The 13,394-nt window shown below is 40.0% G+C and overlaps 1 protein-coding gene across 2 annotated transcripts in view; it reads left to right on the top strand.

Annotated features, from left to right (window-relative positions):
* Nucleotides 1–12,852, top strand: part of CNNM2 (cyclin and CBS domain divalent metal cation transport mediator 2) — a 185,394-nt gene extending 172,542 nt beyond the window's left edge. For both annotated transcript variants that reach the window (XM_060241750.1, XM_060241749.1), the window contains 2 exons: nt 9,114–9,298; nt 11,767–12,852. In XM_060241750.1, coding sequence (XP_060097733.1) covers nt 9,114–9,298; nt 11,767–11,976 — 395 coding nt within the window. In that variant the 3' untranslated portion in view covers nt 11,977–12,852. The remainder of the gene's footprint in view (nt 1–9,113; nt 9,299–11,766) is intronic.
* The last annotated feature ends 542 nt before the right edge of the window (nt 12,853–13,394 follow it).

The raw sequence follows: 13,394 nt of genomic DNA, 5'->3' as shown, positions 1-13,394 counted from the left end.
TTATTTTCCCACGAATCTTATATTTATTTTGGGCCCTTCCCATTGAGATACCCCAAAAGATGCTAAACTCTTGGCAACAAGCTTTGACCTCTTTCATCTGGAAATACAAATAAGCCAGAATTAAAATAACAACTATCTGCCGATCAAGCGCAAAAGGAGGCTGGCGGTTCCTGATATTACTTGATATTACAAAGCTACTATCCTTTCTCAAATGACCAAAATTTTATACCAACGCCCTCCTCCAGCATGGAAACTTATTGAAGAGGCCCACTTTACTCCCCTCAAATATTATGAGCTATTATGGCTCAAGAGACTAGATCGTCCTTTATGGCATTTTGTAAATCCATTTCTTAGGGCACTTCTTTCTATATGGGATTTGGAGCGTTCCTATCTTGCACCAGGTTTTTCTATCATTTCTTCTTTTATTGGTCAAAAATGGTTCCCCCCAGCCCAACTACCTTCTTCTTTCAAAACTTGGTGAGACTCTTCAAGAGTCTTCTTTTTCGATCTTCTCTCTTTTTCTAAACAAATTCTATCCAAAGATAAACTAGATCAAAAATTATTAACTCCATCGCCTTGGTTTCAATACTTCCAAATTAGACACTTACTCCAAGACACCAAATTGAAATCGTCACTTTCCCGCCCAGTGACAGACTTCAAATACTTGATCCTTCACCTGCAGGATAGTGAGATGACAAAAGGTCTTATTTCGTGAATATATCATATTCTTCTAACTAAATTGGAATCCTCTCTACCCCCTTACACGACCTTGTGGCATAGGGACTGCAAGATTACACTTTCTCCAGATCAATGGGACTCTATTTGGGCCAGCGAAATATTACACTCCAACATAATAAATATATCACAACAGAACTTTAAATTAATAGCTCGTTGGTACCTTACCCCTACTCAACTTTCGCATATGATCACTTCGAACTCCCCTGATAGTTGGAGAAATTGTGGTCTCAAAGCTTCTTACATTCATTGTTGGTAGGATTGCCCCAAAGTAAGACCCTTTTGGACCCTAATTTGTTCTCATCTTTCAACTTTATTGGGTATTATAATTCCTGATGACCCTACTGTGTTACTTCTTAACCGTTGGCCCGGAGCAAAACTTGTCACCCTCGAAAAGATCTCTAATTGCTAAACTTTTAACAGCTGCAAAAACAACGGCAGCCCAATCTTGGAAAAACTCTAACAAATTGTCCCTCGACACCTGGCTCCTGAAAATTTGGGAGCATATAGCAATGGACAAAATTTAGGCGGCGTTAGACACTAATGATCCTTACCAGGCTTACTCCAGGTATATAGCGACTTGGCTCCCCATCTTGGCAAAAAATTGATAGCGATCCGTTTTATATTAATTCCTATAACAAGAGCAAATTGTATAAAGACTTTTTGTGGTTATAACTTTATTTTAGTGCATTCAACTATGTAATCCATGTATTAGTTTGTTTCATTTATCCTTTTTAGTCTTGTCATGTATTTTTCTTGGTTATGAAATATTATTTATATTGTTTGAAGAGTATTTGTTATTTTGTTATAATTAATGTTTGTCATTGTATTGGCTGTTTTTATCAGCTCACACCTTTGCATTTACTTATGTCATGTTTATTATGAATTTGCTTCAATAAAACCATTCAAACGTTAAAAAAAAAACCTCCAAAGATGGAGAGCCTATTACCTCCCAAGGAAGCCTGATTCACTGTGAAACTGCTCTGTCAGGAAGTTCATAAATGATTTGGAGTTGGGAGTGAGCAGTGAAGTGGCCAAGTCTGCAGATGACACTAAATTGTTCAGGGTGGTGAGAACCAGAGAGGATTGTGAGGCACTCCAAATGGATCTGTTGAGGCTGGGTGAGTGGGCGTCAACGTGGCAGATGAGGTTCAATGTGCCAAGTGCAAAGTAATGCATTGGGGCCAAGAATCCCAGCTGCAAATACAAGTTGATGGGGTGTGAACTGGTAGAGACTGAGCAAGAGAGAGATCTTGGGGTCATGGTAGATAACTCACTGAAAATGTCAAGACAGTGTGCGATTGCAATAAAAAAGGCCAACGCCATGCTGGGAATTATTAGGAAGGGAATTGAAAACAAATCAGCCAGTATCATAATGCCCCTGTATAAATCGATGGTGCGGTCTCATTTGGAGTACTGTGTGCAATTCTGGTCACCGCACCTCAAAAAGGATATTATAGCATTGGGAAAAGTCCAAAAAAGGGCAACTAGAATGATTAAAGAGTTGGAACACTTTCCCTATGAAGAAAGGTTAAAACACTTGGGGCTCTTTAGCTTGGAGAAATGTTGACTGCAGGGTGACATGATAGAGTTTTACAAGATAATGCATGGGATGGAGAAAGAAGAGAAAGAAGTACTTTCCCCCCTTTCTCACAATACAAGAACTCGTGGGCATTCGATGAAATTGCTGAGCAGTCAGGTTAAAACGGATAAAAGGAAGTACTTCTTCACCCAAAGGGTGATTAATATGTGGAATTCACTGCCACCGGAGGTGGCGGCGGCCACAAGTATAGCCACCTTCAAGAGGGGATGAGATTAAAATATGGAGCAGCGGTCCATCAGTGGCTATTAGCCACAGTGTATGTGTGTGTGTGTATATATATATATATATTTGGCCGCTGTGTGACACAGAATGTTGGACTGGATGGGCCATTGGCCTGATACAGCATGGCTTCTCTTATGTTCTTCCTGACCTTTAGTTGAAAACTCTTTTGGTTTGATTTCAACCCATTGGTTCTGGTCCAACTTTCTGGGGCAACAGTAAACAACTCTGCACCACCCTCTATATGACAGCTCTTCAAGTACTTAAGATGGTTATTTTATCACCTCCCCACATTGTGAGGAAAAAGTGAAGAATGTGACATAGAGAGGCTATTTCTAAGTAAGTGCCCACTAATTATGCTCAATAAGCTGTAATTTTTGCTCAGTGGTATGATGATTACCTGAGGCAAACTAGACATGGTAGAAGTTCCATATGGAGAAGCCACATCCTCTCCAATCTAAACATGCCCAGCTCCTTCAACCTTTCTTCATAGGACTTGGTCTCCACACCTCTCACCATCTTTGTCACCCTCCTCTGGACCCATTCCAGCTTGTCATTCCAGAGAGCCAGTTTGGTGTAGTGGTTAAGTGTGCTGACTCTTATCTGGGAGAACTGGGTTTGATTCCCCACTCCTCCACTTGTACCTGCTGGAACGGCCTTGGGTCAGCCATAGCTCTGGCAGAGGTTGTCCTTGAAAGGGCAGCTGCTGTGAGAGTCCTCTCAGCCCCACCCACCTCACAGGGTTTCTTTTGTGGGGGAGGAAGATAAAGAAGATTGTGAGCCATTCTAAGATTCGGAATGGAGGGTGGGATATAAATCCAATATCATCATCTTCTTGTCTATACCTTCCTTAAAATGTGGTGCCCAAAACTGACCATAATACTCCAGGTGAGGTCTTACCAGAGCAGAGTAAGCGATACCATCACTTCATGAGATCTGGACGCTATACTCCTGGTAATACAGCCCAATATTGCATTTGCGTTTTTAGTCTCTGCATCACACTGTTGACTCATGTTCAGCATATGATCCGCTAAAACCCCTAGATCTGTTTCACACATACTACTGCTAAGACAAGTCTTCCCCATCCTATAACCATGCAAAGGTTTTTTCCTACCTAAATGCAGAACTTTACATTTATCCCTGTTAAAATTCATTTTATTGGTTTTAGCCGTTTTCCAACCTGTCAAGATCATCCTATATCCTGACTCTGTTTTCTACTGTATTTGCAACCCCTCCCAATTTAGTATCATCTGCAGATTTAATAAGCATTCCCTCTATTCCTTCATCCAAATCTTTTATAAAGATGTTGAACAAAACAGGCCCCAGACAGACCCTTGAGGCACTCCACTTGTCACTTCTCCCCAAGAGGATGAGGAATCATTCACAAGCACTCTTTGGGTGTGACCTGTCAATCAGATCCACCTAACAGTAACAGGATCCAAACCACATTTTACCAACTTGTCAACAAGGATAGGATGTGTAACCTTATCAGATGCCTTACTGAAATCAAGATAAATGATGTGTACAGCATTCCCCTGATCCAGCAAGGTAGTCACTTTCTCAAAAAAAGAGATCAGGTTAGTCTGACATGACTTGTTCTTGAGAAACCCATGCTGGCTCTTAGTAATCACAGCCATCCTTTCTAAATGTTCCAGGACTGATGATTCATTCTAAAACTTTTCCAGGTATAGACATCAAGTTGATGGGTTGGTGGTCACCCGGTCTTCCTTTTCCCCCTTCTTGAAGATGGGGACAACATTTGCCCACCTCCAATCTTCCAGCACCTCTTTTATTCTCCATGAATTCTCAAAAATAATGGCCAGAGGCTCAGAAATTACAACTGCAAGCTCTTTTAGAACCCTTGGATGCAGTTCATCTTGCCCTGAGGACTTTGTTTCTTTTAAAGAAACTAGGTGTTTATGTACTAAACACCTAGAAGTCTAGAAGTCAAATAGTGGAAGTCTAGAAGTGGAGGAAGACTTATAGTGGATGTGGCCAAAGATGGTTCAGAAGTGTCACCTCTGTGGCAATGGTGCCAACAAAACATGTATACTTGTCTGCCAGCAATGCTGTCCAACAGAACTGTTCAATATGATAAGGGAGCTCTTGAGGCTGCACCTGTTTATGTAAGCTTGCACAATCAAGTGCTGTTATTTGTTTCCAGGCATTATGCTCTCATTCACAGGGACATGAATGTCATTGTTAAAAAAGATCAGTCTCAGGTTGTCATTGGAGAGCAGTCTCAGCAGGGTTTTATGGATGAATTTCAGTTGTTGAAGCCTTAATGAGCTGGAAAAGTTGACTGAGGAAATTAATCCTACCTGAAGTATACTTGACCTTTTCCCATCTTGGTGTATAGCAGCTAGCCAAAAGGGTATTATATTGATGGGTATCAGGAGCAATAAATGTTTGTTAATGGAGGGAATCTTTCCATCTGCTTTTGGTGATAATGAGACCTTCCTTAAGATCTTGATAATTATCAGCATGTTGGAAATCTTCTCCTTTGGGGCAAGGTGCTAGAGCACGAAGTGGCAGTACAGCTCCAAGTTTTCTGGAAATAAATGGATTATCTGGACCAATTTCAGCCATGTTTCAGGTCTAGTTGTGAACCAGAAACTGTCCTGGTCATCCAGACATGACAGCTTTTACTGGGAAACAGATTATGACAACTTTGTTAATTTTCCTGAATCTTTTAGTAGCTTTCAGCCCCGTCAGCCATGTTTTCCTTCTGGAATAGGTGGGGGTGGGGACAGCTGATGTGGTACTTCCAGCCCTACCTGGCCAATTGATTCCAAAAGGTTGTTGGATGAATAAACTTGCATTGGAATTTGAAATATGGGTTCCTGCAGCCTTCCATTTTGTCCCCCCTGCTGGCATGAAATCGTTGGAAGGGATTAGCTAAAGTTTTGGGCTATGGTGTCTTCAATATGCTTCTGTTTTTCAGGTGAGTCAGATGAGACCATGAATATTCCAGATCAGTGCCTGGAGGCAGTAATGAGATAGATGAAATCTAATAAACAAACTATGTCCAAATAAGATTAAGGTGCTGCTGGTTGGACCACTGAAATATGCTCTATATGCAGTTGTTTAGGAAAACCAGTTTGGAAATTTCAATTGGTTCAAAATGAGATGGCTGGGTTGCTTGATGGTGCAACATACAAGAACACATCTTGCTAGTTTTAAAATCTTGACAATTGTTGCTGTTTTGCTTCTGAACTTAATTCAAAGAGCTATTGTTGACCAAGGCAGCCAGGGGATCAGGGGACAACTGAAGAATTGCCTTCTCTTTGTTTAAAATTCTGTTTTAAATTACCCCATCATCATAATATATTTTTTATGCTGATGTTTTAGGTTTGTGTTGAAAATATAAGTAACAGAGATGTGCTGGATCAGGCTTAACAATCCATCTAGGCCAGTATCCTGTTTCTCACAGTGGCCAATCAGTTGCCCTGAATGTTGGACAAAAAGATCATAGAGACCAAGGCTTCCCTCTGATGTTCCCTTCTAACACTGGCAGTTAGAAATTTGATGCCTCTAAACATAGAGGTTCCTTTTGTTCACCATGGCTAGTAGGCGTTGATGGACCTTAATGCTCGTTTTAGGATATTTATAATTTTACGCTTTTAATCTGATGTTGTTTAAGATTTTATTAATTCTGATGCATGTTTATAGTTGGTATATTATATGAATTGTGAGTTTAGGGGTTTAATTATTTGTTGCTATGTATTGTCTTATAAGGTACCTTAGTTGCAGTTTATAGAAAGCAAAATATGTTTTATTAAGGTTTAATAAAAAGGTGAGTTCTATGGTAGGGATTGTCAGAAAAGGGTTATAAATATAACTGCCACTATTGCAATGTTTTTATAGAAAACTAAGGGACTTGCTGCATTTGCAGTGACAATTGGTTTGGAACAACACTTGAAGGTACCTGCTTCTCTTCCCAGTGTCCCTTTCTGCTTTAGTGTGTCCTCTGTGATATCCAGTGTCCTTAAGTAATTTTTTTTAAACTTTATTACAGTCATAGACCAATATCAAAGCTATAACACATCATGTGAAAACCCTCCTAAAATACATAAACAATAAAATACATAAAACTTTTCCCCAGCTATACAGATCCAGGATAACTAAATACATTTTACCGATTATAAAATCCAAAGTTGGTTCAAATTTATATAAAATCCTTTAAATCATAATATGTAAAATCATATATAACCTAAAATTCAACAGTTCATCAAGACTGCAATTTTCTTGTTTCTTAGTATGGAACTTCACAAGGTAATGGCAGAATTTAGCTATCTGTCTAGAGACATATGGACTTGCTTCCACCAAGAGTTTCTCCAAACACACCCCGTCCGCGTCTGCCATTGAATTAACTACAAACGGGGAGATAAACCTATCCCTATGTAATTGGTGGAATGGGCATCGAAAAAACATATGAGTCATCGACTCCATCTCTCCCATAGCGCAAGGGCAGCGTTGGTCTTCATACAGGACTTTTCTATATTTCCCTAACACCTTTGAGGGCATGACTGTGCATCGAGCCAACGTAAAGGCTCTTCTGTGAGCTGATACCTCCAATAAGAAAAGTACTTGGCCATCCTCATAACATATTTAGTCTCAGTAGGCACCAAAAAAGAAGGGGCCTGTTCTAGATCCCTTTGTCTCTCTATATCACAAATTCTTTGTTTAATAATACTTTTTGCTTTGGCATAACTCTGCACCAAGAGGTTTTCAAGTGAAAATCCTATACTTTCTAAGTTGCTTTTGACCAATTGCAGCCACCTTGGCCTGTAGGGGTCTTGAATTATTAGAGGGAAGAGACCTTTTTTGTTTGTATGGATCTTTAGCCATTGGTATGCCGAAGATAACATAATTCTGGCCTCAATTCTCATTTGCCCAGTTTCTAATCGCAAAAGTGCATTTAGCGCACCTGGCGGAAGCTGCAAGATGTTATGGAGAAATTTTGATTGTACTTTCTCAAGAGCCTGTAGATTTTTAACCGAAATGCCCAGGTTAATACCATAGAGCAGTTGTGTTAAAATGTATTGAAACAATTTCAGTGCTGCCGGGACATAAAAGCCCCCCTTAGTACGAAAAAATCTCAGGATAGCATACATTGATTTCTCCGCTTTCTCCACCCTCATCTTGCAATGTTCAGTATAAGCGCCTGTATCCTGAATTACCATTCCCAAATAAGTAAATTTTGTTGCTTGTTCTATTTTCTTCCCTTTCATAGTCCAATACCTCTTCTTGGCTTTTTTACCAAATGCCATCACTTTTGTTTTTTCAAAATTTATTACCAAACATTCATTTTCACAGTACTTAGCAAAGCTGTCTAATGCCCTCCGCAACCCAATAGGTGTTCTAGATAACAGTACCACATCATCTGCATATAGCAGTACTGAAAGGTGGCGAAGAGCCAGCTTTGGATCGTGTAATTTAGTATCAGTCATATGTTCCACCATATCACTGATGTAATAGTTAAATAAGATGGGGGCCAAAAGGCAACCCTGTCTTACACCCTTCTGAGTTTTTATAGGTTCTGTGAGTAATCACAACTCCACCCCACCCCAACCCCACAGAAGTACATAATGTCAGTTGAAAGCAAGAGTTGGGCTGAGTGGGAGCAAAAGTTTATCCATGTTTGGATGGAACAATGAGGCTTGCCCAGTTCTCATTGTCAAGCCCCATTATTATTACATGAACCACTGTGCTGTCTGATAACTGATGAAATATTTTCCTGATGCTTCTTTCTTTACAAAGAAAAGCACTCTTTCAAAGTTCCTAAGAGGATCATAAATTCAGTTTTTAAAAGTTCAGAATTTGTTTTATAGCAGGTTGTTTTTGAAACAGAGGCTGAAACTTTTAAAATGGGAGAGAAACCTACAGTACTTCAGTTTTTTAAAAAACCATCATATTTTAAAAGTTGTAAATTGAGAGTTGAAAATGGCCCCATATGAGCTAAAATGTAATGTGGAAGTGATCAGATTTTAGGATGCCTGAAAAGTGCCAAAGAGTCCTCCAACTTAGCCAGTCTAGCAGCTGCTCATTACACAGTTCACCAGATTTTCAAAATGTGTGATTTTAAAGTATAACACAAGAAGTGGCTTAAATCTGATGTAATACAGAAACAGCTGAAAATAGAACTAACAGGCAGTGCACTGGGTCTCAGTACATTTTAGCAACCAGCAACTCAGATGAAATGGAGGCAGTTTTCCTAAAACACCTGTAGTTTATTTTTTAATCATGGGAACTAGGATGAGAATTTTGTTTCATTCATCCCACAGTGACATGCTCTGGGTCTTTGGCAAACTGCACAATCACAGCAAACTAGGATGGTACTGGTTTCAGGTGTTAAAGGGAACTACATCTTTAATTCTCTACTTGCTTGGAAGTAAGGTAGGGCTGAGTGAGCATGGTTAGAATGAACTGTAAAGCTGCTTAAGTTCCTTCCAAATCTGCTTCCAAACTATCCCATAAGCTTATGTGAGTCTCTCTTAAATGGTGTTTGTTTCTCCTTTTGCTAAGAATATTTTTCTCTCAATTTCTTTCCTAGCTGAAAACAAATCACCACCTCGTCCTTGTGGCTTGAATCATTCAGACTCTCTTAACAGAGGGGATCGCATTGATGCAGTGACACCAACATTAGGGAATAGCAACAACCAGCTTAACTCCTCATTTGTTCAAGTGTATGTTCCTGACTACTCAGTGAGAGCAATCTCAGACATTCAATATGTCAAGGTAGGAAAGGTGGAAAACGGGTAGCTGTCTTCCACATGGAGGGTATAGGAGGCAGGCTGTTCATATTCCTCAGTTTTGTGAATCAGTCCAGGCCCTTCTTATTAACACTTCTAAAATTTGGTAGCAACAAATTCTGGCTGCTGAAACTCTTCAGAAGGAGAGTTTATATTTTATTATTATTTTATTTTTTTCTCAGACCAGAATTAGTGTTTCTAATAGCATGCGAATAAGCAAATGTGAGAATATTTGAACATGACTGCTGTTTGTCACTTGCGCATCTATATCCACAACCACCTTGGCTTTCCTCCCCCCTGACAGTTCTCCTCTGCAAAAGCTCCTTGTTCCTTTATCAGCATCATGAAGCACCCGTGGGCTTCGGGAACCCCCATGTTCACCCATTCACATGTAGTTCTTTCCTCAACTTCAACATTTGTTTGACTTATCGTGCTGTCATTGCTTCACTGGTGCCCTCTATTTTTAGCTATGTTGGACAGTTAATATGCACTCTTGTATGATTTGTCAATATCCTTAATTGTGTTTGTGCCCTTTATAAAGTTTGTCTGCTACCTGGCATTACATTTTATGACATACATGGCTCAGCCTGATGAGGTCTCATTTATGTCAAATCTGGCTCTCATATGAGTTTGACACCCCTAATACTGAGTCACCTCAGTATGAAATATTAATAGACTGTGATGATCTCCCAGTCTCATGTATGTTGAGTGGTGATATGTATGTAGATCCACACAATATGTTAATACAATAGAATTTAGATGAATAGAATTTAGATCATTTGCTGATATGTTTGTGTGAAAATTGCACCTTAAGAGTCAGTGATCAGAAAAGTGAATTTATAAGACCAAGACAATTCCAATAATCATTAAAATAGTAATAGTAGTACTTATGTAGCACATTAAATTGCCCAAAACACATAATTTAGGGACTATGGAAAAATCACACCAGCTAAATCATCTGGATTATAAATAGTCCCATTGTTAGAAATGTTATTCAGAATTAATTTATGTTGTTTACTTTGTATTATACTAAACCAACAATATTTGCTGGATTTTTAAAAATCAAAGTATAGTTGAGTCAGAAATCTTCTTAGCATCTTCCCTCAACCACCAAATTCAACAATATTGTCATATTCACTTTGAAGAAATGATGTGAACTTTTCCAGCACTTGCATCTTTTAGCACTATGTTGTTTGAAGGTGGAGATATACCAAATGAAGGTGGAGATATAACAAGTGAATGCAGTACAAAGTGAGAAACTTGGAGCTGGCTCTTGCCTGGAATGCCCTGTGGATGAGGTTGCCAATGCCATGAGTCAGTTGAACTGATACTAAACATCAAAATATTTTCTGGGAACAATTGCTGAAAGGAAGGGGTGGTCTCTAAAAAGCTGCAAAGTTATCACTGTAAATTAGAAAGATAAAAGGCTTTGAGGAAATGTTTCTCAAACTGTGGCTCACACCCCATAGTCAGAAAATGAGGGGGGGGGTGAATCAGTGGGGCATGATGTCACTTCCAATGTCACACACAAAAAAATTAAAAGGCAAGAGAAAGGCTCAGCCTACAGCAGCTCATTGAAAAGACCCAACCACCTGGAGACCTAGCCTGCAGCTACTCTCCCCCCCCCCAAAAAAAAACCAGCATAAAGAGACCTTGTCCACCACTGAAATGCGTCTCCTCTTCAGCTGCAGCAGCAGTGTTGTTGGAGGTGCATGGAGCTGGATGACCCACCCTTGCACTGCTCCAACAGCGAGCAGTCTATGAAGACCGACTTGGCTTGGCAGCAGTGGCCTCACTGTGTCATGTCCCATGACATTGGGTCACATGGCTGGGCTAGCAGAGGTGCAGTTAGGCCGCTGCCGCCGCCAAGCCAAGTCAGTCCTCATGGCTGCTGAAGAAATGCTGGAGTGGGCTATTCAAGTTGCTGATCGCCCCATATTTGGGGGGTGTTCGAGACTCAGGGGGCAGTGAAGCCTCAAGGCCCTCCCTCAATTGTGGGGGCTGGAACTCTCTCACAGATAGATAATGAGGCTGGGAGAGAGGGAGAAAAGACTCAATATGAAGGATTTTATTTTAGTTATTTCTTGCTTTTCTTCCTAGTGGAGAAGACACAAAGTGGCTTGTGACATTGTTCTTCCACCCACTGTATTTTATCCTCATATAATCTACTCTTTGAAGGAGGTTATACTGAGAGTGAGTGGTTGGTTTAAAGTTATCCGTTGAGCTTGTGGGTGAGGATAAAATGAGTGAGTCGGGATTTGAGCTTGTTGCTCAATAATATTTATAAATACTATATGCTGAACTGATTGTAGTATTATGCCAGAAGCACTGATTTTGAAGCATCCAGAACAAGGTAGGTTGGAATGAGATGGGGAAATGTGTATGACTAATACAACAGTTATAAAAAATGTTAACAGTGGGGTTTTTTTCTTTCTCTTTATATGCTTGACACAGATTTCAAGACCACAGTACCAAAATGCCTTAATGGCATCCAGGATGGACAAAACACCTCAGTCCTCGGACAGTGAAACCACTAAAATAGAACTGACTCTTACAGAACTACATGATGGTTTGCCAGATGAGACGGCAAATCTGCTGAATGAACAGAACTGTGTGACTCACAACAAGTCCAACCACAGTATGCACAGTGAAGGCGCCATCTAGGAGCTGACAGGCGGTATCTCCCTCAGTTCTCCATCCCAACCCTCCTCTTCGTCAGGACCAGTCCTCATGCCTTCCCCTTGCCATCTACCTGACTGTGAATACTATTAGTATGTGCTTATTAAGTTGTACTGCATTCAGTTCTGTGAGACCAAAGACTTCATGCCCAGCCTGGGTGTAGAAAAAGAAATGGGAAGGAAGGGGAGTGCAAAAAGCAAGAGACAGTTACAGAGAAAAATGCAACCCTCACCTAAGCACTGCTTGGGAATGGTGAGCTACTCCTCTGGAGTGAATGGCTAAATTTTTCCTAGTGGAGCAGAATCATGTTTATTTTTCCAGCTGTTTCATTCATCTACCAGATGGTGTGCAGAAAAGTTTAAACCAACAACTGTGTTTTTTTTCCAAGAAAAAAGTTTTTAAAGGTATTTTACAGTTTTAAATGTTGCAGGACATTCCCAGTTAAGCTCTGGTGTATTGTTTGTGAATTTGTCCCTCTCCCATATCTTTGTTTCCTTCTTGTTGAAATGGCAAACTGGTACTAGAATGTATTTGTTTTTTAAGAACAAAGAGTAGATGAAATTTAAGGAACCTGTGGCATCTCACACTTGGGAGATGGGAAGCTATATTCTCCCTCTAGCTAATCTTGTGGGTAGGCATTATTTTGCGCTTTGTATGCAAAAAATTACTGAAATGGTCAAGAATGTCACAAAAAATGGTGTGTGCCATATACAATGGTATATTTTTGATTTTTCAGGTGATGCTACAGAGGCAGGACATTTTTCCAGAGAGCTGTACACAACATTGTATTCCCAGGCATTTGTATTTCTGTTTCTTCTGGGGAAATAATTATGGTACCTTGATGAATTCATACCTTTAAAATGTCTTATGTGTCAGTTTGCAAAGGTCACATAATTTGTGTCAGTTCACGAGTCACCTAAAACCCTTTTTGTGACAATGCTGCTTTGATGATGGCCAAAGTAATCCTTCCAGGGCACTCTTTGCCATGTATTCTTGGACCACTTTACTGCCTTCTAGGTTGGCGTGTGATGGATTGGAATGTGTTCTAAGCATTGGTTTTGGAGAGGAGCATATAGCAGCATTTATACTGTTGTATAGTTCTCATTTTTAGAAACCACCTTCTAAAATTCCTTTCACCAGATTCCTTCATGGATATGAGCTCAGAAATGCCATTGGGATATTCTAAACTCCTTAATCTCAGGGGGCTGAGAAATCTACTTTGGGAGTATTATTTGGGCATGTTCCTTACAGAATTTTTGGGACTGTGCATTTGAACAGCTTCACTTAACATCACTATGACTCTGAGTAGTCCGTATCCTTTCTCAGCTGTTATAAGAATGTGAGTGTGAAAATCAGTATTAAGCTATCAAGAAATGGGCCTGTTCTGCAGCACAGTCTCCATG

Source organism: Heteronotia binoei, chromosome 6 (assembly GCF_032191835.1).
Source record: "Heteronotia binoei isolate CCM8104 ecotype False Entrance Well chromosome 6, APGP_CSIRO_Hbin_v1, whole genome shotgun sequence".
NCBI classification, from domain to species: Eukaryota; Metazoa; Chordata; class Lepidosauria; order Squamata; family Gekkonidae; genus Heteronotia; species Heteronotia binoei.
The sequence above is the reverse complement of the archived record's forward strand: the minus strand, read 5'-3'. Positions and strand labels throughout refer to the sequence as shown.